This window comes from Aphelocoma coerulescens (genome assembly GCF_041296385.1).
Source record: "Aphelocoma coerulescens isolate FSJ_1873_10779 chromosome Z unlocalized genomic scaffold, UR_Acoe_1.0 ChrZ, whole genome shotgun sequence".
NCBI classification, from domain to species: domain Eukaryota; kingdom Metazoa; phylum Chordata; class Aves; order Passeriformes; family Corvidae; genus Aphelocoma; species Aphelocoma coerulescens.
Genome location: NW_027184085.1, coordinates 53,656,199 through 53,679,652, shown reverse-complemented (window position 1 = coordinate 53,679,652; position 23,454 = coordinate 53,656,199). Strand labels below are relative to the sequence as shown.

The following is a 23,454-nucleotide window of genomic DNA, read 5'->3' as shown; positions in this document are numbered from 1 at the left end:
GCCAAGGATGTATCAGTTTTAGCTGAGGGGGCAAGAAATATAATCCAGAAAGTAAGTGAACAAAATAAGCAAAACATTTACAATCAAAATCCTGATGTAACTATGGGTTTTCTAGAGGACAAAAATGTTATGCGGTGAGCAGCCCTTTTGTAAAAGCACTACTGTTGCCTCTTCTAAAGAAAGGATGGATTCCCACTTCTCTTCCAAAAAAAATTCAAAATTCAAAATTTTCAAATTTTGAGAGATCAGTAGGACTTTGTCATGTGCTGGCATTACAGTAAACCTTCTCATACATCTGATTTTCAAAATCTCTTCTTGGTAACAATTTCTGGCCTGGGTATTCAGCAAAGTTTACCAAGGCCTCTGTTTTAGAGCAAATGTCTCACAAAACGTGCCCATCTGCATTGTTTTAGAAAAGCCCAGGTTGATGAGTACTCACTCATGGATGTAGCACTGCTAAGTGGAGTCTGATCTCAGAGAAAGACATGCTACTAATTAATTTTGATTTAGTGTGGATTTTCAGTAAGTGACTATCACTCCGTAGTCAGCATTTTGTTATTTTACCTGGATCAAAGTGAAAGTCTTGGATTCTATTTTTCAGGGTCAAGGTGTGATTTCCAAATCCTATTATTAAATTAAAGGAAAATAAAAATCAATTCTCAGGGCCTGTTGAGAAATATATCTACTTTTGCCAATGCAATTAATTTTAGAAGCTTCTTTGAAAAAGGATGAAACTTATGCAAGCAATTAGAAATAAATTTGAAGGGCAGATGAAAGCTCTCTTCCTTTTTCCAAGAATTGCCAGAAAGGGGCATACCTTAAGTAGTTCTTGCACTCGTGTTCATATTTTGATTCAAAAAAAAATTATAAGCAAAAAATTATTTTTTCCCTGAAAAGGTAATAAATTATACTGAAGTCAGGGGAAAGACTTTTATTAAACAAGGCCTCATTTTCATCATACTTAAAGGAACGTATTTACTAGAGACATTTTTCCCTCTCAAGAATAAAATAAAATAAAACCACATTCCTATCTTGGGAAATGATGGAAGTTCCTCAAAGTGCATTTTCAAAGGATCCTGAATGAAAATAAATAATTCTTATTCTTAACTGAAGGGGGAAAGAAGGGGAAAACTTGCAACTGGGTTCCCCAGGTGCATGAATGCCACAAGGATACCTGGAATCCTTTAGAGAAAAGTTACCAGGGATCTATCAGCTTTAGCTGTGGATGCAATAAAATTGAGAGAGTTGGTGAAGAAATAAAGCAAAACATTTAGAATGAGACTCCCTACACACCCAGCCACACTCTGGGTTCAGGGAGAGTTGCCTGGATACAAGGCACCAGTAAACTTCTGCTTCATGAAGTGGAGCTTGCATGGGCTTGTTTTGGAAAAGAAAGCTACTTAGGAAGTTTATCACACAAACAAACTGACCACACTGTGATTTCCAGATGCTGTGCTTCCTTATTATTTTTCCTTTCAGCATTCTCACCAGCCAACCAGTAACAGGTAGAGATTTGGTCTGGGACTACTAGAAAAAATTCAAGAAGATCCACTAGTATTCATTTGAAGAACTGTAAATGACAACAAAAATGATCAGTGACTGAGATTTTGAGAGAGAGCACACATAGTACTGCTTTTACTAGCAGCATGAAATGTATCAAGCAATCAAGAAACATCCTGTGAAGGGTGTTAATTTTAAACACACTACAATCACTGCATAGTAATGTACATATTGTACATAGATCCTTGGCAAGTTTTCATGCCTCTGTTATTTTAATTGCAAAAAGAAAACTTAACTGATTTTTAATAATTCTTTGTGAAAATTTATCTTCCTGTTAGAAAACAGTGCTAGACTTGTCTAATATAGTGATCAAGCAGTATTTATCAAGAAAATAGAATACATTTACAAACACAAAAATATTAGTACACTTGTTATGAATCACTGACTAAAAATTAAACTTCTTGTTATTAAATCTGAGTGATTTCACAATGAAACCTTCTAACAAATATATGCAATAATATGAGGACTTCCATTCCCCTTCATCTACTTGAAACCTAAAAGCACACTGTTACTTAAGTCAATATTAAAATGTCATTAAGATGCACAGGGGAAATAAAAAAAAAAAAACAACCCAGCAACAAAACCAAAAAGATAATACATAATAGACAATAAGTAGAAATGGCAAGGTCTGGAAATCACCGACCCCCTGAACTGCATGTTTTTTCCTGCAAGAAGCTTTTGAGGAGCAATCAGAACTACTCCTAAGGCCTTGAGAGAAGAGAGAGAAACCCAAGTCATCAAAATCCTGCAGGATAGATAAGGTGTGCTATAAATAATAATTTTAATCAAGATTTCACTTTTTCATACGATTATTTGATGATACAGCTTGAAAGTACTGTTGTCACACTGCAGCTCTGAAAGCATTTACTACAAATTTTCCCTCTCCAAACAATGCAATAAGAACTTATCCTTTAAACTCTTTGAGCTCTCCATTTAGACTACAGTCATCAGCAACAATTTCCCAGTTTACTTGACTGTAGGGTTAAATTCCCAGTTTATGCACTTTTAAAATATACTTATCTAAAACCACTGGGACTACACATAACGGCACCCTGTGCGCTAGAACAGAAAGTCATTGATGCTCAGACCTGTATTGCTCACACCAGTTCGAGAGTTTATTCCCCTGTTTTTCCGTCAGGACTAAATCAATACGCAAGCGACATTTCTGTGACACGGGGGTCAGGTAGGGTTGGTGACTCTGAACGGGCCCCCTGCACAGACTACAGGGTAACATGGTATTTATGGCTTCACACTGCACCACTTCCAGAGAAGAAGCTGTGAAAAATGCTGCTCTCATCTGAATTCCAGCCTGATCTTACTGCCCAGCCCAACTCTCTAAGGCAAGAATTACAGGAAAAATACCTGACTGGATGCTGCTCTTTGCCCCATGAGGCCACTGCTACCTGGTGGAAGGACATCCCCAATCTAAGGCACCCTCAATTTCAGTCATCACAGGGAAAATGCTGCTGGAAAGCTCATCTCTCTTGACACCAGCAGGACTCCTCAAGGAGGATGTAAATAGGTGAAGTTGTCTCCTTACAGTCACTGGACTAAGAGTTAAACCCTGGCTTCTCCAGAAGATCTTCCTATAAGATGCATTGTGCTATGGGGGCTGATGCTTCCTCTGACTCACAGGAATAATGTTCTGTGGGCAGGGGAGGTCTATCAAAGCTTGAGTGATACCATAACCAAGCTCTGTCTAGACACGATCATCTTCATCTCCAGCCAGGACCACAGCCCTGGTAACTGGTGAAATATATTTCATATTGCTTAAGCCTTAAGGCCAACAAAGATAAGCCATTCCAGTTAATTACCTGACACTCCATGAGGGATATGGAAATAAAGACATGCCTCTGTGAAGACACCATGTGCTTTCAATCAGGTTGTAGCACTATTTCACAATCTTTTTATTTTCTACTGATAATCAAGTGCTTTTACTGCATGAGAGGAAACAGGGAACAGTTTTACAAGATACAAGATACAGACTGCATATCAAAACAACCACTCAGAAAGCTTAAAGTTGTCAATAATGAACTTTATTTGCTTTAGCTGTGTAGCTAGAGCATATATGAACACTCATGTGCATTAACAGTATATTGCTGCTTTCCAACCCTATTTGGTACCTAGATGTGAAAGAAAAGCTACAAAAGTAAAAAAAATAAGTCTAATGCAATCCATAACTGCAGCAGAGAGGGCAGGAAAAAAGCTGTTGCTGAGTAGTTCTACCCTTCCAGATGTTTATAGTGAACTTCCAGATGTTTTTCTTGCACTTATTTCTTCGTTATAATAAGTAAAGGACTGTCTTCAAAAACAGTGAGACTCCCTTAAGTCAAAACAGTTTATACAAAAAGACCCTTCACCTTTTTTATCTGTGCCCACATTAGTTTCCCAATCTTACAGAGTAAACCACATTCCTGTAAACAAAGTGGATGATTCTACCGGCAGGGAAGTCCTAAGTGTCTTTTTACTTCCCAGGAACATAAAGGGTAAACAATTATGAATTCATTGTTTGGTCTCCCTACATCTTGGGGGCTAGCTGTGGTGCTCGGGTAAACAGGCATGCCTAATTTTGGGCAAACAACATTGAGAACTCACCCAACATAGTAAGGTTAATCATCAGAATTAGTAAAATACAAATAAGAATGGTTGTAGGTATTGTGCTTATTTGAAATACAGTTACAAACCCTCAGTATCACAATCTCACAGTCTAAATTCTAAATAGAGAGGAATGCCCAAAGATGCATATGGAGGTATACAGCAGAGTTATCCACACTGTAAAAACAAGGTTACAAATTGGGATGGATATTTAATCAGCATTTAGGCAGGAGCAATATAGGCTAACTTTCCAACAGTAACATTCTAAGCCAGTAGTTCTCTACAAATGCAGGTATGCACCTGAAAACAACTGAAAGATCCTAGCCTTTCATGACTGATTGCAGGCCAAGCAAATCTGGACCAGAGCTAGTTTATCCAGACTTGGGTTCTGAAATCCTTAATTTGGTGCTTTCACTACTTCTTAAAACAACAGTTAGATATTGTCACCCATTGTTGGGCCAAACCTACAACTGGCCCAGACAAGTGCTTTCAGAGTCTATAATCCCCACCAGAAAAACAGTTTAACTTTGTCTTTAAATGTAATATGAGAAAAAGTGGAGAACAGAAGAGAGGATGCCAAGTTTCAGCTGATGTATCTGCTCAGTTTCTGCCTGCTCCGTGATTGCTCATTTAAAGGGAACACATGGTGGTGGCGAAAGGCAAAGTGTCACTGAGCTGCAAGCCAAACCAGACATGATTTTATGGCTATGTGCAGTGCACAGATCAGTCCTTCCTTAGTTCCAGTGCAAAGGAAAGGCATGGTTTAGAGAAAGAGCTTTATGTTCCTTGTTACTTTTGAAAGATTTCAAAAGCAGCCTTGTTAAAAGAAAAAAGGGCTCAGCTATGAAATCACTTCCTTCTGTTTAAACTATTTTACTCAAGGAAAAAAACAACAAGAGGGCATGAAAAAAAAAATCTGTTCTCTGCTTTTGACTTGTTCCTAGGATTCAGCATCCCACCCGCTCTGTGGGATGACGCAGTGTGCCAGATCCCGACCGCTCCAGTCAGCGCGTCAAGCAGCCATAGCCCTCCCCACACAATCACCCTCTTGTCAGAGGCAGCTGGCACCCTCCCTGCACATGCTGACAGCATCACTGCCTGGAGGAGTGCACCCCTTTGGGGCAGGTCTTCTCCTCTTGGAGCAAGGCAGCAAGGCATGAGGAGGGCAGGCCGTGTTAGGCAGCTAACAAACAAGAAGCTCTTGTGTTATTCCCTCCCCCTCCTGCCCCCAAAAGCACAGAGAGAATGCGGACGGGGGAAAAGATGCTCTTCTGCTTGCAGCAGCAGCATGGCTTTGCCTGGGAGTACAGCCAGCAAGACAACTCCAGGCCACCCGTTTATGGAAGTTTAAAAGTCAAATGAACAGTTCACTGCTGCCCAATTCACAGTGGGGTTACTCACGGCTGAGCAGCATTTTAACAAAGATTCTAAGATGAGGAATGGTTTGCCTCCCTCTGCCAATGCTCACAGGTTTACCCAGACTCCCAGTTCTGTTTTCCTTTGAATCCCAGGGCACCCTCCCTCTTCTCCAAAATGAATTGTCTTCTCCTGCGTAAAATAGGCTGACACAAACCAGCTCCCTTCCCCACTCAGCTGTGGGGTAGGAGAGGAGGGAGAGGGATCTTCAGAATAAACTGCTTTCTTTCCCATCTTCACTTCCTGCAAAAAGTTGGCTTCTGCCTCAAACCAGTGTATTGAGTAATGTATTATTACCCTGATCTGCAGCATCAAGAAAGGCAGGGGTTCTTTTCCTCCACGTTTTTGAGCTTCACAGATGTAGAAGAAGTCAGATCACATGAGATAAATGTTCAGCAAATTGCTCCATGCAGCCTGACACTCACCTGTTCTGCCCTTCCCAAAGCACCAGTAGATAAACTTGCAGCACTACCTTTTTAAGAAGGCACTCAGGAAGTATGACCCTTGAAATTAAATCTTCTGCTTAAGAAAACTTTAAGCCAGACTTACAAGTAGACTACAAACAGTGATAGAGCACCAGCACACCTGCCGGATCAACAGTGCTGACCACACCGTTTGCTTGAGAGATACCTGCTGATAGCTGAGATATCTGTTGCCCAGAAGTGCTTTGAAGTGATGCTTAGCTTTTCTTCTCTACAACCACAAAACAATCCTCCACTGAAGTGCAAATTCAGTAATATGGGATGGTACTTGCCAGCTGATGGCAACGAATGAACATTTCTCATGGTGCACCTAGCAGTCTGGTAACACCTTGATGCACAATAATTTAACTCTCCAAAAGTCTCTGTGGTTACCCCAAAGCCTAATTCTTTGCTTCAGCCTAATATTTATTTATTTCTTAAATTAAAAGAATTTACACAACACACCCACAGCCACTTCCCAACCAGCTTTATCTTGCAACTGTGCCTCACAGGTGGTAAGGAGGTGAAAGCACTGCTGCTTCTTTACACTTTACATAGTCAGGCCTATGACAGACCTCCTCTAGTTTTCCTCTAGAAACCACACTGCTTAGAGAAAAAGCCAAACTGAACCAAAACCCAAACCCTTTGCAAAATAATACCAAGGTGGGAGCTGCAAAAAGGATGAAAAGTGTCACAACCTACAAGTGCCTTTGTTTCCTTTGAACAGATTTAATAAGATAATAAGTTACTGTTTTCTGTAAATGGTTATTTTATGCAGATTAGAGAGGTGCCAAAGCACAGGGTGGTCAAAACACTAAATGAAGTGCAGCAGTAACAAGAAATAAGGTCCTGTTTGAATTTTGAAGAAAGCTTCAACATGTGCTACCTGCAGTCCTGAAAAATCTCACCCTAATGAGGAGTCACGGGTATTATTGAACTACATCTGCAGCTAAACTGAAAACACCTTCCGTTTAGCTAATGCCCCTTAACTCCTGGAGTTTCTCTCTTTCTAAAACAATATCTGAAAAAAAGAAAACTTATTAGGGAAAGAAAGGACTTTATGCCCCTTGTACACCACTATTGTTGTGGCCACAGTGGGTCTTCCCTCTGATCTCACAGGAAAAGGACAGTGCAGTCACCACCTACCCTTCCTGCTGCATACACATACCTCTAGTCCTACACGTGCTTGGGATTAGCTGACAATTGCTATTTATTCAAAGACTATTTATTGCTACAACTCTGCATTGCATTGGTATACATGTCTACTATTTTCCACCCACTTTTTTTTGGTTGTTGTTTTTGGGGGCTTTTTTTTTTTTTTAAGTCTGAGCCAGTTCTTTCACCTCTTAGGTAATACTACACTCCTGTATGAACAGTAATTCCTTTGGGAGGGAAAACAGGGAACTCTTTCCTAAAAGAGCTCATCTTGCCTTCTGCCATGAGAATCATGGAGGTGCAAAGGGACAGATTTTTGAACCACCAAGAAGTCAGGAGAAGTTCTACCAACTGCTACAGTCTCCCTTGCAAAACTCATGGAGGTTCTTTCCCTGAAGAGAAGAGCAGGAATAAGTCTTATCAATGGTTTAGCAGGTTAGTTAACTGCACAATTCATATTCTGGTTAAAAAGCCAATCACTAGGTCAGAGTACAACATGTAAATTCTTAAACTAACAAGTGAGGTGACACAGTGACTCACTCTGCAACTATTCTGCCACGTTTGTGATAGAAAGCACAAGTTGCAGCATAAACCTATGGGAACCATAGTGTCAAGGAGAGAAATGGGCCTAAGTTTTGGGCTTTGTGGACTGTATAACAATTACATTTATGGACTATTAGGGCAAACATCTGATACTACAGGATACTGTGATACCTAGAGACCCAGGTACTGTACTGGAAGACCTAATGGGTGAGAACACATGTTGGGACAAGGAGACAACCTGCACCATCCTTGCTGCTTTCAGCTCACTGTCATCTGCAGCAACAAAGAACAGAACAAACAGCAAAGAAGATCACCAGGGAGTGGTACTCGGCATTCAGGCTGTGCTTCTACATAAAGAAACTGGGAGCCCCAGACAAAACCCAAGCAATACTAGTCACAAAATGACAAGAACCTCCTGAATCCAAATTGTGTTATGCTATTTCCCTCATGCCAAGCTCTGAAGCTTAGGTACCTCCTGAGCAGTGTGCTGAAGCACACCAGCATCTCACATGCTACTTTCCTGTAGTAGCAAATGGTCACATACTGGTATGTGCCAAACACTATAGGATTGAGTACATGCAGTGCTGCTTAACACACAATCTTTTCATGAATAGCCTGTAGCCCCTCATTGTTCTCAATATATTGGAACTTTACATGAATACACACAATACCTTTTGGGTGGCAAAAAGGAGACAATAAATAGGTACTTCAGTGGAATACTGAGCTTTCCCTTTACTATTTTAAGTTTGAAGCCATTTGGCGACTTTAAAGGCAAAAGGGCAAACACTGAATATAATAGGTTGCTACAAAATGTTTTAAACATGCCTTGCTGCAAAACCCCACCACATTACATCTGGATTTTCACCAGTTTCATGTTACAGGGCTGAGTGACCAAGTTTGTTATGTGAACTTCCATAAATAAGCTTGATAGTCCCAGTGGTCACAGTAGGGAACTCTGGGTATTTTACTGTCTGCACCTCTTCTAGTATCTTCCAAATGCTGCTGACTCCCAGGAACTGACCATGCATTACTGAAATCACCTGATGAGAAACAGAACAGGGACAACAGGGTGAGCAAAGTCAACACTTACCAAGGACAATGACCACAGTCTTCAGGAGGCTCATCATGGTGTCCCGATTTCTGCGGGGTCCAGAACTGTGTCTGGACATTCTCATAGTCCTTTGGCGAACGTACCCAAAGATATGAGCATATAGGACCACCATGACCACAAAAGTGACCAGGTTGAAAATAGCCCAGAAGACCAGGTAGGAGTCACTATAGAGCGGTGCCATGTTGGAGCAGTGAGTGATATCACAAATACAGTTCCATCCGACACTCGGTATGGCACCCATGACGATGGCCATAGTCCAGATAACAACAATTACGACGACCACTCGGCGGTTGCTCATCCGAGTATGCAGCTGCATTCGGAAAACTGTAATGTGCCGCTCAATAGCAATGGCCAACAAATTGGCAACAGAGGCTGTCAGACTGGTATCAATGAGACCCTGACGGAGAAGCCAGGTGCTTACAGTCAGTCTTCTAGTGTTGGGTCCTGTGTTGAACATTAAGTAAAAGTAGGCCAGCCCTGCAAAAAAGTCCGCAGCAGCTAAATTGGCCATTAAGTAATAAATAGGAAAGTGGAATCGGCGGTTGACATAAATAGCCACCATAACCAAGAGGTTGGCCAGCATTATGAAGATGCAGACGGTAATCCCCAGTCCCATTACAAGCTTGCTGACAGTGTTCCATTCAGTGGCTAGATATTTTCCACTTCGGTTATAAAAGAAGGCAATGGTTTCATTGTAGTAGCACTGTGGTTCGCTCATGGCTGTGGACTGAAGGAAGAGGGAAAAAAAGAGAGAGAGAAAAAAAAGAATGACATCAGAACTGAAAACATATGACTGCCTCCATGGATGAGACATGCATGGAGAGTGGGGAGGGGGACAGGAAAGGAACACGCTTCAGAACAAACTTATTTTTTCAGACCAAGTGGCATTCCACAACTCACAAAACAATTGCTCTGAGGAATCTAGTAACGGCAACCAGATTAGAAACAGCCAGAAATGGTTCCATCTGCTCTGGAAGCCAGCATGATTTCTAATGTAGTTTTAAATTGCATAGAAAATGAGCTTCTGGCCAAGTAGACCTGCTGAAAGATTCAGTTAAAGGGAAAGGCATGCAATTCATAATTTAAAAAGTTAACTCTGCTAGACACCTTATTTATGTTATCAGTGCATAAAACTGTTGTTTGTCTGTAGAGGAAGAATAGCTCTTCAAAGAGGAGGAAATGTGCATTACATTCCCAAGCAGGTTTTAACTCATTCCATCATGGCTACTCCTTCTTGTCCTGTCTTAAAAAGGGGGAAGAACATCCTAAATAAAGATTGTTAGTACGCGCTGAGACTGTGAATTACCAGGGACAATGTATATCCATAAAGCACAAAGTGCTTTTATGAGCAATAAAGGAAGCATGACATAGCATTTCTATGAGCATCAGCCACGTTTTTAGAAATAGTTTGAAATACACAATGCTTTTAAGCATAACTCACCAGAACTGACTTATTCCAATATGAAATAGAAGTGAGCCAAGAAATTAAAAAAGTAGTATTTGGCTTAACTAGTGTTAAAAACATCCAACCTTATTTCCTGCATTAAATATTGTCATGGCTATGTCAGAGAACACGATTCATTTTCTTTGCAGAGTATTTTGCTGAGAACAGCTAGGGGGGCAACAAAGAAGCCCATATTCCACCAGTATATGGAAGTTTTGGATAAAACTGTTGGCTCATAAGAAAATGCCTAATGAGTTTCTTTTCTCAGCTCCATTCAATTACACAAGGTGCAATTCCCAAAAGGCAAACCTTAAGAACAGAAAACCCTCTGAATAATATCCTGGTTCCTTGTATAGCATGGGTAAACAACAAGGATGTAAAAATAATAATTAAAAAAAAAATTCAAACCAAGAAACACATGTCAAGAAGTCTCTTTCTACAAGATCTGCCTTTGCCCGTCTGCTTTTACTGCTCTGGAACTCTATCAACTAAACTTGAATTTTTACAAAAACCAGACCAGTTTTAGCAATGCAGGTAAGAAGCCCAGTCAAAGAACAGATCAACAATACAAAAAGACCCTAGTTTCTTCCCATTAAAACACACAAACTAAACCATAAGTTTTGGACAGCTCCAGTTACCCTGCAGGAAGTGCTACAGCTAACCTAACCTTCTTGTTGAAAACAAAAATGTACAGAATTCGTAACTCGAATCAAGTGAAAATAGTATCTGATAAAGATCTCCTTAGAATTACCCAAAGCTATTTCTGTTTCTTTTCATTTCTACATTTGTCAATGCAATTCAGCCAATGCCAATAAAGCAATATACAAAACCTTCCACCTATATCCCAAATGGACTACGTGACATTAAAATCTATGTTAAAGAAAAAGGTCTTTTGAGAAAGATTTTACCTCCAGCCTAAACATCAACCAGAAACACCTGCAGGCCCAGGATAATATAAAGTTAAAGTAAAAAGTATTTCTCAGCACAGTGAGTATAATACTTTTATTGTTCCTCTAGGATACATCCACCCTTTTTTTTTGTTTTTAAGCCTTTTAGCATTAATTATTTAAGAAATTTTAAAAGTTCTCATGTAGGATCTCTCTGTCGCATATAAAAAAAATTATTTATAAGGGACATTTAACAAAAGGAGACCTAGCTACAAGACATCTGGCTTTAATTCTTTAGTTAAAGACCTTGTAGTAATAACAGGTCAAGTATAAGAACCCTTGAGGGAGAGAGGAAGTCGTATGAATGAATTAGTGGCCCTTATAAAAGCTTGCCAACATCTGCATTAATTATGTAATGCACAGGTTTTTCAGTTGCTGTAGGACTAGCTGGATGCAGGATCTAGTGGATATTTGTGATCTTGAATAAATTCTCTTTGACTATGTATTTTTTGCTGTTTTTTTCTTTCAGGCGTCTGTTGCCCATATGTAATGATTCCTGCTCCACTGCTGCTCCTGTGGAAAGAGGCCTGCTACACCAGGAAAAACACGTACTTTAATTCAGAAATGTAAAATGTGGGAGGTATTATGCTTTTACTTTCTTTGTCCTTCTAATTTTCTTTGTGTTTCTGTTTTGTACAGGGGCTTAAAATGTTTAAAATGGATGTAAATTATTCCCCGATTGTGTAATATTCTCCCCTACCTTTTCGTATGAAATCTGAAACAAAAGATAACAAAAAATTTGACTTATTCACAAAATGCCAAGCCAAGGCTGAACGTATGTACATACATAAGAGTATGCAAAATGCTACAGAGTCAGACTTGTTGAATTTAAAAACACGACAGCACTCGAGCAATCTCAGGGATGTTAGCATAAGGCTCACTTGCTGCTTCTTTCATTTTGAAGACAGAAAAAATGCTGTGTTCATGTAAGGGATTTTGGAGAAGTTTTGTTTTTAAGGCATTCTAATCTAAAACCTGCGATCTCCTTTAAAAGTAATCTTTTCACCCCCAAGGGAAAGAAGAGAAGAAGATGAGATAGTTTGCTGACAGAAGTTCAAACAGGGGACTTCCAGATGATCAGCTTTCTCGGATGCCAGTGTATATCTTAAAGGAAGGTTTTGACCTCCCAGGTCACAAACATAAAAATCCCAAGGCATCACATTTAGCTGTGATGCTGACTGGAAAGGCTCAAGCAGGACAGAAATGCAAGGTATCTCTCAGTACTGAAAGTGTTAACATACCACAAAGGCATATGCAAGCAGGCAGACCCCATCCCCTCTCCTGCCCCTGCAGGAAAAGGGGCAGGGAAGTTTATATTTTAATTTCCTGAAGTTTCACTCAGTGTGTTTCACTGCCTGTGTAAGCCAGATGTGTGGTGCCCGGAGATTTACCTCATCCATTCAGTATATCTCAACAGAAGTTTTAAACAAACTGAGCTGCAAATTGCCCATGCTAACTAAACCTCTAGGATGCATCAGTGTGGAAGAAAACACTGATTCATAAACCAACAAGACAGATAAAGAAAAACGGAGTAAAAGCAGACTAAAAGCAAAGTCTCCTCCTGCCATGTGATGTTGACTCAGGACACAGTTGTCCCAAATCAAAGAACAAGAAAATCACAGGTACATGGAGTTAAATGTCTTAGTATCATGAGACATAGTTGTAACCACAGTGCAGTGCACAGACCAGGAAATTTGGTGCCTGGACTTGATAAACAAAACCCTCTTTCCTTCTGCAATTAGTCATTCAAGTCACCTTAGCACTGGCCTTTTCAGGCACTATTTGCCTGGTTGTCTCCTTTCCTCTGGTTGTATGGGATCACACCACAGGGGTGCCAGTGGAAACATTGGGAAGAAGAGCTCATGTAAGCTTTCCCATGTTTTCTGCTTGATTCGTCCTGCTTCTGTCCCACCTCTGCATCACACCCTAAAGAACACGGTGCGGATTTGGATCCACAGTAGCTTGACCATGGGATGTCCTTGAGCAGCCCATTACTACCTGCCCCCCCGGGGCAGAGACCAAAGAGGAGAAGACACTGTCTGCCTGCAACAGGAAGGCGAAAGGGACCTCTGGATCCTGCCAGCTCCATGGTGAGTGACAGCTCACCTGGTGAGGGCTGCTCAGGAGAGAGATGGAGAGATGCTCAGGGTGGAAAACAAACATCAGAAAGTTTTCCAATACCACTGATGCATACTGCCTAAAAAAAGCATTAATTAGCACAAGGTGCCTGAGGTGAAGACGATCAGTTTACCTTCTGCCATCACAGACTTTGGAGAGTTCCTTGATCCACCTAACAAAAAAAGGCGGGCCCCTGTCTCCCCACCCCCAGTATCCATGGGTGCATTTACTTCTTGCTGAGAGAAACAGAGCGGAACATTCTTTGAATACTAAGGTCTGACTTTTACAGCATTTTTCAAACTTGTAAGCCAGAAGAATGAGTCCATATCCAGGAAATCTCTTAAAAATATCTTAACCCTAAACTCTCCAAGCACACTCTGCTCCTCTTTTTTTTGTCCTTTGCTGAATTAACCTCCACATGCCACTGTTTTCTTACCCAGAACACAGAGGAGATGAAAAATTCATTTTTCTAATACTGGCATAGTAAACTAAGACTACAAAACTGTAATAAATATCTTATATCTTTACATTTAGTGCAACAGTGAATGGAAATCAGTACCACTGTGTTCAACTTAGACAAATATCTTAAGTTTACCAACATACCAGAAGGGATCAAGCTGGAAAACTTCAGGGAACTGCCAAATTCTAAATCCCCAAAGAAGGGTATAAATTAAGAATATCTTTAAAATAAGGATAAGCAAGTAAGTACAGGCATAATTGAATCAATATGTAAATACTTCGTCAACCCACAACTGCTAAACATGGGGTTTATGAAAGTAAAGTTGTAACAGATGAGAAAAAAAATCCAATTCGCAAAAAACATTTCTCTGTTACCTAATGAAAAACACAGACTATTTTTCAAACTGCAAAACATGAAAGAAAAGCTTTAAAATAAAGCGGAAAGGATGCGTTTCCTTTAAAGATAAAAGTAGAAGTAAAAAAAATCAAATCATAAAGTCACAAGACAAGGATCCTGATCATTATAGCTTTATGCACAGATATATTTTTCAGTTGCACAATGAAAGTATGAAACCGCATCGCCAACATAGAATGGCTCCTCCTCTTCAGAATTGCATCTTTTGAAGCAAGCATTCTATGGACTTAAAGCTAAATGTGCATAATAAGATGTGGTGCTTCTGTCACAACAGGTTACTTCATTTCACTAGACTCATTTTGCCCTTCGCAAAGCTGACAAGATAGGAGGAAATTAATCTCTCTGCAAGGGGATCCCTTTAACGCTATTACAACATGCTAAATCATAAAGTTACTTAAGGATCATGTGGCAAGAGCTAGTGTATCCAGTAATTTTTAGGATGCTTTTGTAGCAGACTGTATTACTACAGAGTCTTGGAGCTGACGAATGTCCCAGCTACTAGAAACTGAACTGGGAATTTCTCTGTATCCTACAGTTTATACCTGCAAGTGTAAGCCAACATATCTCAGTGTATTAAAGAGACCCAGCCACTAGCAACAGTGTGAAAAGAGGTATAGTTGACAAGTGACACAGATCCCACTGGTTAACTATGATTATGACCTCCACAGATTGGCTAGAAAACCACGGACGTTGTTGACCTTCCAAAATTCTGCAAGCAAAAGGAGATTTAAGAAATTAAAAGCTAGAAGAATAGAAAAAAAAAAAGAAGACAGAATGAATTCATCTGTCCACAACTTAGCCAGCAATTCAGACACGAAGGTTTTCCAGTGGAGGAAGAAATGAAGATGCATCAGGGCATAGTTCTGCATCATCACATCCTCCCTTACATTGCTAGAATGGCGTATATATGTTGATTAATAAGGATTTATTTTTATTCTGCCACCCCATCTCTGACTTGCAAGCTTCTCTCAAAGGGAGGTCCCCACTGTAATGTGGAGATATTGCAAAGATAAAGTAATTGGCTGTGGTGCAGGTAGAGCATATTGAGCCCAAATTGGATACTTAAGCCCAAGTGTTCCATACAAAGTACAGAAAGGGCTTCTGCAGAGCTCTTAAAACTTTTCCTTCTGAGGTAGCTTTCACGACAAGCTGAGCTCACAAACACTAGCCAAACATGGGCATAGGCTCAACACTTTGTGGCTTTGTGGAAGACACAGGAAGACAACTATATTCCATCATCTCATTTAGTGACTGAAATATTCCACCTCTTATGCCTTCAGAAAAAGTCTTTGCCATGATGCTGACTGGGGGGGCTACACTATTTTGCCCAGTTCACCCCCAGTGCCCATCTGCCTTACCCTGAACATCACTGACAGACATCCAAACTGCTGAGTCCCTGAATGCTGCTGCGAGGATGAGTGCAGTGCAGGACAGATCTTTGTCAAAGACCCCCACCTTGGGAGGAGTTTTCTAGAGAGAGGTGCAGCACACAGTGTCCTATCCATGCACTTCAGAAGCCAGAGAGCAAGCAGTCAGAGGGGAAAAAAAATCTGCACCTATAACATCTCAAATGAGTTCTCATGCATAATGACTTACAACATGCATCTTTTAGGCCCAGTTAGGTGCTCACTAAGCCAAACTGGGAGTTAATTATTAGCTATAACAGCTCAAAGACTGTGATTTTATGCTGAAGAAATCCTATGGGCTCTTAGGGCTACTTCCACCTCCAGGGCACACCTCCCATCACTCCTCACCAAGCAAGCCAGCAAAGCCAGCACTTGGAAGAGTTTAGCCTACAAGCAGAATGCTTATGTTAATGAGCATAGCAAATTTCATTTTGGGACTGGAAATAGAGATTTACAGATGGTAATAAGAAGACTATTCTGTGTTTATAATACCAAATACATTTTTTAATGAAATACACATTAGACAATTTGGGTTTCTTTTGCTTTGATGTACTGAAATATTTGTGAAATATATAAACAGAAGATAGAAAAATCTTTGTCTCAGAGCTTTAGAAACAATGGGGTCTCTATAAGTAACTTGTTCACACAGTACTTACTGCCTGTAAGGCAGTATTAGTCTACTTTAAACAAAATGGAGATGCATTTTGAACCTACAGTAGTCTCATCTAGTAAAATAATTTTATAAAATGTGTACTGGTATTTTATTTTCCCCTGTGATGTCTGTAACTGGGTGGATATACTTTAAATCACAAATTGTTTTTTCCAGACTCACCATTTCCTTTTGTTCTCTTGTTTACCATTTTTACCACCACCAGAGCCCTGTTTTGGTAACAAGACTAATTTGTTTATTCAGCTAAAGGGGGATAAAAAAAATCCACACACTTGTTGACTGCAGAAATTTGGGCACCAAATCCAAAACACAAATTGTGTTGCGCTTTGTTGGGGAAAGGGGTGACAACAGCCGTGCCATCCCTCAGCAGTCTGTTCTCAAACATATTATGAAAAGGATAGCCGTTCTGTGGCAGTGATAGTTTAAGTCTCTCCCACTCCAATTCAAACAAAATGAGGAGAAAATAGAGTTGTATTCAATGGCACAGAGTGGGAGAAGTGGTTTTTGGCTCTGGCCATGAAAGGCCACTCTAATGGAAACTACTCTGGATTTCTCTTTGGAACAGCTGCAAGGCAGCGTTTAAATGTACTCATTTGTTTCCAGTATTCGGCTGGTAGGATCCACTGCTGGCAAAAGCAAAGAGAGACTGATGAATTTTTGTTGTTTTCTTGTTTTAAACATTTCTGAGGCACTGTTGGAAGTCCCTGATTCATTAAGTAACTGGAGCCCAAATCATTGCTTCTTCAAAGCTTTTACTGCAGAATTCAACTCATGCCATTCACAAAGAGAGAAAATACTAATCACTTCAGAGAGTACTTTCATCAGTATGGGTCACCACTTGTGATGTTTCTTTTTTTGCAAACAGCAAAGACCTCTGGGATGCTAAATGCTTCTTACAGAATTATTTAACTTTGATAATGCATTAAACCGACTAGTCAGGTTTCTATAAGATCATTTTACTTATCCATATTTGAGGTATAAAGTCATAACACATACACAAAATATCTCCAAATTAAAAATCAAAAAGTTCTGTTACATCTTTAGGAACAGAACAGTTTATCTAATCAGAAACCACTAAATTTTGATTTATTGTGACTAACTTGACAGAGTTTTTTGCCTTACCATGAAATCCCATGGCAAAAAACTCAAAGCATATTTGGAAAATTTTTTGTTTCATTGACTTGACATTTTGTGAATGCTGTTTTGTAATTATTTTCTATTTCAGATCACAGCTACAGACAGTTAAACTACCTTGAAACTTTATTTACTCTACACCTGTACACATGACCAAGATGCCTGTGCTCTTAATCTCCACTTGTGTCTGGTTACAAGATGTTGGGGGTGGAAAGGAAGAGTGGAGAGGGTAAGTCAGTGCACTGGGAGAGTGTGAAGAAACATGACTGTGGCAAATGCGTTGCTTCAATAGTGAGAAGCACCAGAAGCAGGTCCTATGTTGACACACTAGCAGTAAGAATATTTAAAACAGTATTAGCAATTTCACATCTGGTACCAAGAAGTGGCTTCCAAAAACTTTTTCAAAATGTAATCTTTTGCCTGGCTCAGAAGATAAATCTTGGGGAAAATACCATTTACCACTAAATTAAGAGGAAGTTCTCTTATTGTAGTGCCACCATGAGCATCTGTAAGATTGAACTCCAAGCAGAAACCTATTAGAGGGAGCTCTGGCTTACAAAAGGTCCTCCTGAGGTCTCTAAGATTCTCTCCCAGGGGAAATAAGCTTGTTTGCCTGGCACAGTTAAAGGACTGATGATAAGTAGAAGAGTATTTATTACTGCAATGTATAAACATGTGTGCATATACATATATAGGTATAGAAAACATAGTATTTGCTTCTAACTCTAAACTGACCAAATGTGAAGGAAGCCAACTATGCTGGCAATGCCAAAGGAAAGTTTCAAGATAAAGGATTAAAAAAAAAAAAAAGTTTCAAGTAAAGTAGCAAAATTCTTCTTTTCGCAACTAATATGCCATCTAGCTCATGCAAAAGGCATGCAAAGTTACTTCCAAGTTTAAAAAAAATTCCTTCCTTAAAACATTAGTCTCTAAATGACTTCTGCAGCATGCCGTGGCATCTCCTCAATTTCAAAAGGCAAAATAATGTCTTCTGTGGGGGGAAAAAAAAGTATTTTAATCAATGTTGTTTTCTAAACTGTATCCAAAAATTCATTTATATGTCAACACTAACATGAAAGGTGAAAGCCCATGAAATCCAAGTATGGAAAGTGCTTTACTTCAATATTTAATCTAGGAATTGTCTCTTTACATATGTATGTCACTATGTCCTTGTCTGTTAAAAAGGTCTGCCTTTCTCTCAGAAACATACACATGGCTCCCAGCAGATTGTCTGGAGATGTTACTCTTTATATATGACTGAAGACTTGTATCAACTGTCATATCCACAATAGTTTACTGAAATCTGTGGGAATTCATGCAAGCATTTAAGTCTTCTCACACAGATATCAATTTTGAGCCTTTTACAACATGAGGATGAGAATGGTATTTTTTCTACCAATCTCCCACACTGAAATACCAGTCATTCCTTCACTTCTTGTCATTTCTTTCTGGCTCCCAAGTCAAATCTCATTGAAGCACAGTTTCTAAAACTTGAGTGTGGAGGGAGACCTCTAGATTACTAATCAATGACCAGAATCATCTATTTGGTTCTAGTCTTTGGCCTAGTGATATAAGTCCAGGCAGAATTTATTCAGCAAAAACTCCCTGCAGACACAGGACATGTGCATTTATTCAACACAACAGAATGGTGACCATGCTGATCACTTTACATGTGATAGCTTTTCTTCCACTCATTCTCACCCTACAGCTGCTCTTATTCTCCCTTTGAGAAGGAATTTGTCCTGAACAACAATCCTTAGATACACACAAACATGAAATGCAGGGCAGTCAAGCAAACCACATGAGTGGAATCTCCTTGGACTGGAGGGTGATGGCTGGGTTTCTGATATGGTAAGGCCTGGCAAATTGACTACACTGGACCACTGCCACAAACACAGCGAAGCAAGAGCTACATACTCACCATGGTAGAGGCAACAACTGGCTGGCTGGCTAGCAACATACCCTGTAAACCATTGCCACTGCTTGGAACACCAGCTCAGGCCTTCAGAGACACATTTTGTGGTGACATGGTACCCCGGAGGGAATCAACTCATTTTCAAAATAACCTCATAAAGTCTTGGGCAAAGAAACATCACATTGAGCAGATATATCACATCCCTTATCACCCACAAGCCTCTGTGAAGATTCAAAGGTATAATGGACTGCTGAAGACTATGTTAAGAGCATTAGGTAATGGGGCATGGAAGCACTGGGATGCAGATTTAGCAGAAGCCACCTGGCTGGTTAACGCTAGAGGATCTGCTGACTGCCCTGGTCCTACCCAAACAAAATCCCTACACGCTGTGGGAGGAGATACGGTCCCTGCACTACACATAGGGAAGTCAGTGTGGACTTCTCCTCTCACTAGGGCAAACCCATTTGTAGGATTTTCTGTGCCCAAGGACCTGGGTGTATTTGGTGGGTGATGACTTGATGATAAGATGATAAGAAACGATGGGGACACCTGGTGTGTGCCTCAAGGAGATTTAATCTTGGCGGAAAAATAATCTGTGGTATAAGTTGTATGGTGCAGGAAGTAAAGTAGCGGGAATGACATGAACTGATGAGGAACGAATTTTGTGAAGAGCAAGGAGAATGCGATGATAACCCAGTCTGAGCTGGTGTCGGTGCCCAGTGACCCAGTATACCACTTCTCCTGTCCTGACCACTTATCCCGATGGAAGGGAGATCTGGAGGGATGAAGCAAACTTATGAAACTGGAAAATAGTATCTATCTGTGAAAGGGCAGGGGACAGTAGTTAACGAAGAATACAAAGGAACAGAAGATAGATGAATGATGTGGGATCTGAGTATGACATAAACAGTATGGAATAAGGGGTGGAGATTGTATTGGGTCTGGCTGAGCTGGAGCTCATTTCCCTGCAACAGCCCCCATAGTGCTGCTGCACTTTGCAGTGATAGTTGGAAAGGAGTTGATAGCACACCAGTGTTTTGGCTATTGCTCAGCAGCACCAGCACAGCATCAGCGCTGTCTCCCCAACATTCCTGCCTCTGTCAAGGGGCTGGGGGTGGGCAAGGTCCAGGGAGGGATCACAACCAGGCCAGCTGACCCAAACTGACCAAAGGAATATTCCATGGCATATGATGTCAGCTCAGATGGAAAAGCTGAGGGAGGGGAGGAGGAGGAACAGGGGCATTGGTCATTTTAGTGTTTGCCTTCCAGAACAGCCGCTCCACACGCTGAAGCCCAGCTTCCCGGGAAGTGGCTGAGCATTGCTCACCAATAGGAATTAGAGATTAATTTATTTTCCCTTCACTTATACATATACAAATTTTGCTTTTTTTTCTTGCTTTAGTAAACAGCCTTATCTCAACATAAGAGTTGTTTTCCATATTATTTTTCTCTTCCCTGTTCCCTTGGGAAGGAGATTGATAGAGTGGCTTGGTGGGCAGCTGGTGCTCAGCCAAAGTCAACCCACTGCACTCATACATAAAGAAGGCTCTGAAGAGGCAGCCCGTAAAGAGAGGGGTGCAAATGTGCAGTGGTGGCCTGGCAGAGCCTTTCCCCAGAAAGAGGGAGGAGTCTGGCAGTAGCTATGCAGCCCGGGACAGAAGCATGCAGCATCTACCTCCTACCAGGTATTCTGTTGTGCTGTAAAGAAACTAAATTTTTCTGGGACCTTAACAGAGACTCAAAAGCAAGAAAAATGCTTTTAAAATACACTAGGTCTCCATTTGAAACACAGGAAGAAGAGTAGCACAAAGAAGTTTCTCCAAAGCAGAATTTGGATTCAGCTCATATCACATCATCACCCAGTAGTGGACATGTTTTTTCCTAATCTCACAGAGTCTAGGGATCCTTGAAATACGGCACTTCTCAGTGCATATTGCTGAGAGCTATAGTCTCCTCAGCCAAAGAATCCCCGGCAAACAAGAATAAAAAAAAGGCAAATTCTTTTTGTCCAGTTTTCTGATATCTACCTTAATTAATTGTGGTGCCTTTTTCAGTAAAATACACCTCTTAAATGTTTTAAATTGTAACAGGCACTTGGGTCTCTGTGAAGCCAAAAGCACTTCGAAAATGCTTTTCTGAAATGAAATCTTGACTGTTATGAGCATTTCCTTTTCTGTTTGTAGTTTTACCTTTTTACTGAAAACTCAAGTACTTGGTGTTCAGTACGTGAAGCTAAGAAATCACTTCTATAAATGAGTCTGAAAGACACAGTGGATTAATGAAAGCAAGATTAGTGTGTTAGTAATTCTAAATGTGTTACTAATTCTACTACTGTTTTTCACTTAAAACTTTTCTGATTAAGAACACTGAACTTGAAATTTCCTTTGGTATTAGTCCAACTTATCCACATTACAGCCTCTATTTTGTATTTATTAGGCACAGTAAAAATCAAGCTGTAGTGCAGTCATCACCTATATGGAGTCAATAAAGACCATATTTTGCCATATATATATGCTTCTACAAATAGTAGTATAACACAGCAATGTCATGTGTAACAGTATAACAACACTCTTAGTAAGTGATGAGTGTCTTTGATACAGTATTTCAGGAAATATTTCCCTGATGACTCAAAATGACAGAGGAGAAAACGCTAGGATTCAATGAGGAAATAAGAAAGAGGTCTAATCAGTTCACCTGCTATAGTTTTATCGTGGTCTACTCACCTCAATCACCTCAGGTTGGGACATCATGGAAGATGGCACCAAATTGGTGGGGATATCCATGGTAGCTCAAAATGTTCCGGCTGTCCTTGCACTGTTCCTCTGCACCAGCAAGCTCTTGTAGGAACACAGAAGCTCTTCCTCAGATTCTAGTCATACTGATATTTATTCCTAACAGGGAGGGAAAAAAACCAAACTGTTGAGAATAACAAGAGAACTGGGTGGGCAGTCAACACCCAAGCCCCTGGGCTGCTGCAAAACCAGTCTGAGTTTGTACAGCCCCACTTGCTGACATGACCACTCACGACAGATTTGCGGAAGTTTCAAAGGGGATACTGGAGTTTGTTCCAGAATAGGAAGAAAATTCACTTCACCACACAAACTAGGATCACACAAAATGAATTCAGCAAGAGGCTAACACACAGACCGCTCCCAGATTTGCAACAAAATATGGTCACCTACAGAACATTGGAACTGTGTTGACCTTTTCCCCCCCACAACAAAAGAAAAAAGAAAACCCCCACAAATTAATACTCATAGAATTTCTTGCTGGAATTCAGGATACATTTATTCTCTCAATAATTATTGTTCTACAGTTCAGTGATCACATGAACTTTTCTTCTTTGTTAAGAAAAACACCTTACACATTATGACTTAAAAATATAACACCCTTCTTTCCAGGTAGCCACAAATTTGCAGTACGTGAATACACTGAACTGTAAAATTTAATCAGCTGATTCAATAGAATGACGTTATCTCCATAGCTATCATGTTTATCAAGGTCAGTCCAGCTTCCACAGATATGTTCTACTTTTTTCTTTTTCTACTCTTGTGTGCAAAGAAAACAAACAAAAAGGTGGAGGGGGAAACTGTAAATGTCCAAGATATTAATCCCATTTAAAAATTCTAGTCTAAGACTACGGCTGCTTTTTTCCCTTAGCCAGACCAGACATATACAGCACAATCCACAAATTAGTCACCATGGAAAGGATTTTTGAGAGACACCTATTGCTCTTTGTATCTATCACTTCCTATTCTGCAAGTCATGGCAGAAATCTACTCATACAAAGTGTAACCTGCATTGAATAAACACACCAAAAATTACTCCAAACTTCAGTGGTGTTTTTCAAACTGAGGCCATGCTATAGTTACACAGACAATGCCAGTAACTTTCCTGGCCACAAGTTCATTTTTTCACAGGCAACACTTACCAAGCCAAGAAAGAACAGATAAGTGCCGTAGGAAAGTTATGCTTCACATGCTTTTCTGATTCAGTTATGTCTTTTCTTCTTGGTCTTGTTAATTTAAACTCAGCCTTTGCACGCCACTGTGGAAATTATTCCTCCTTCTTAAAAAGCATCATCTTGAAATGCCTGCATCGCATT

The 23,454-nt window shown here is 40.2% G+C and overlaps 1 protein-coding gene across 3 annotated transcripts in view; it reads right to left on the bottom strand.

Annotated features, from left to right (window-relative positions):
• The window catches only part of LPAR1 (lysophosphatidic acid receptor 1), a 73,062-nt gene that overhangs the window by 25,112 nt on the left and 24,496 nt on the right, over positions 1 to 23,454 (bottom strand). For all 3 annotated transcript variants that reach the window (XM_069001120.1, XM_069001122.1, XM_069001123.1), the window contains 2 exons: positions 22,073 to 22,240; positions 8,821 to 9,568 (listed from right to left, as the gene is read on the bottom strand). In XM_069001120.1, the coding sequence (XP_068857221.1) occupies positions 8,821 to 9,568; positions 22,073 to 22,132 (808 nt within the window). In that variant the 5' untranslated portion in view covers positions 22,133 to 22,240. The remainder of the gene's footprint in view (positions 1 to 8,820; positions 9,569 to 22,072; positions 22,241 to 23,454) is intronic.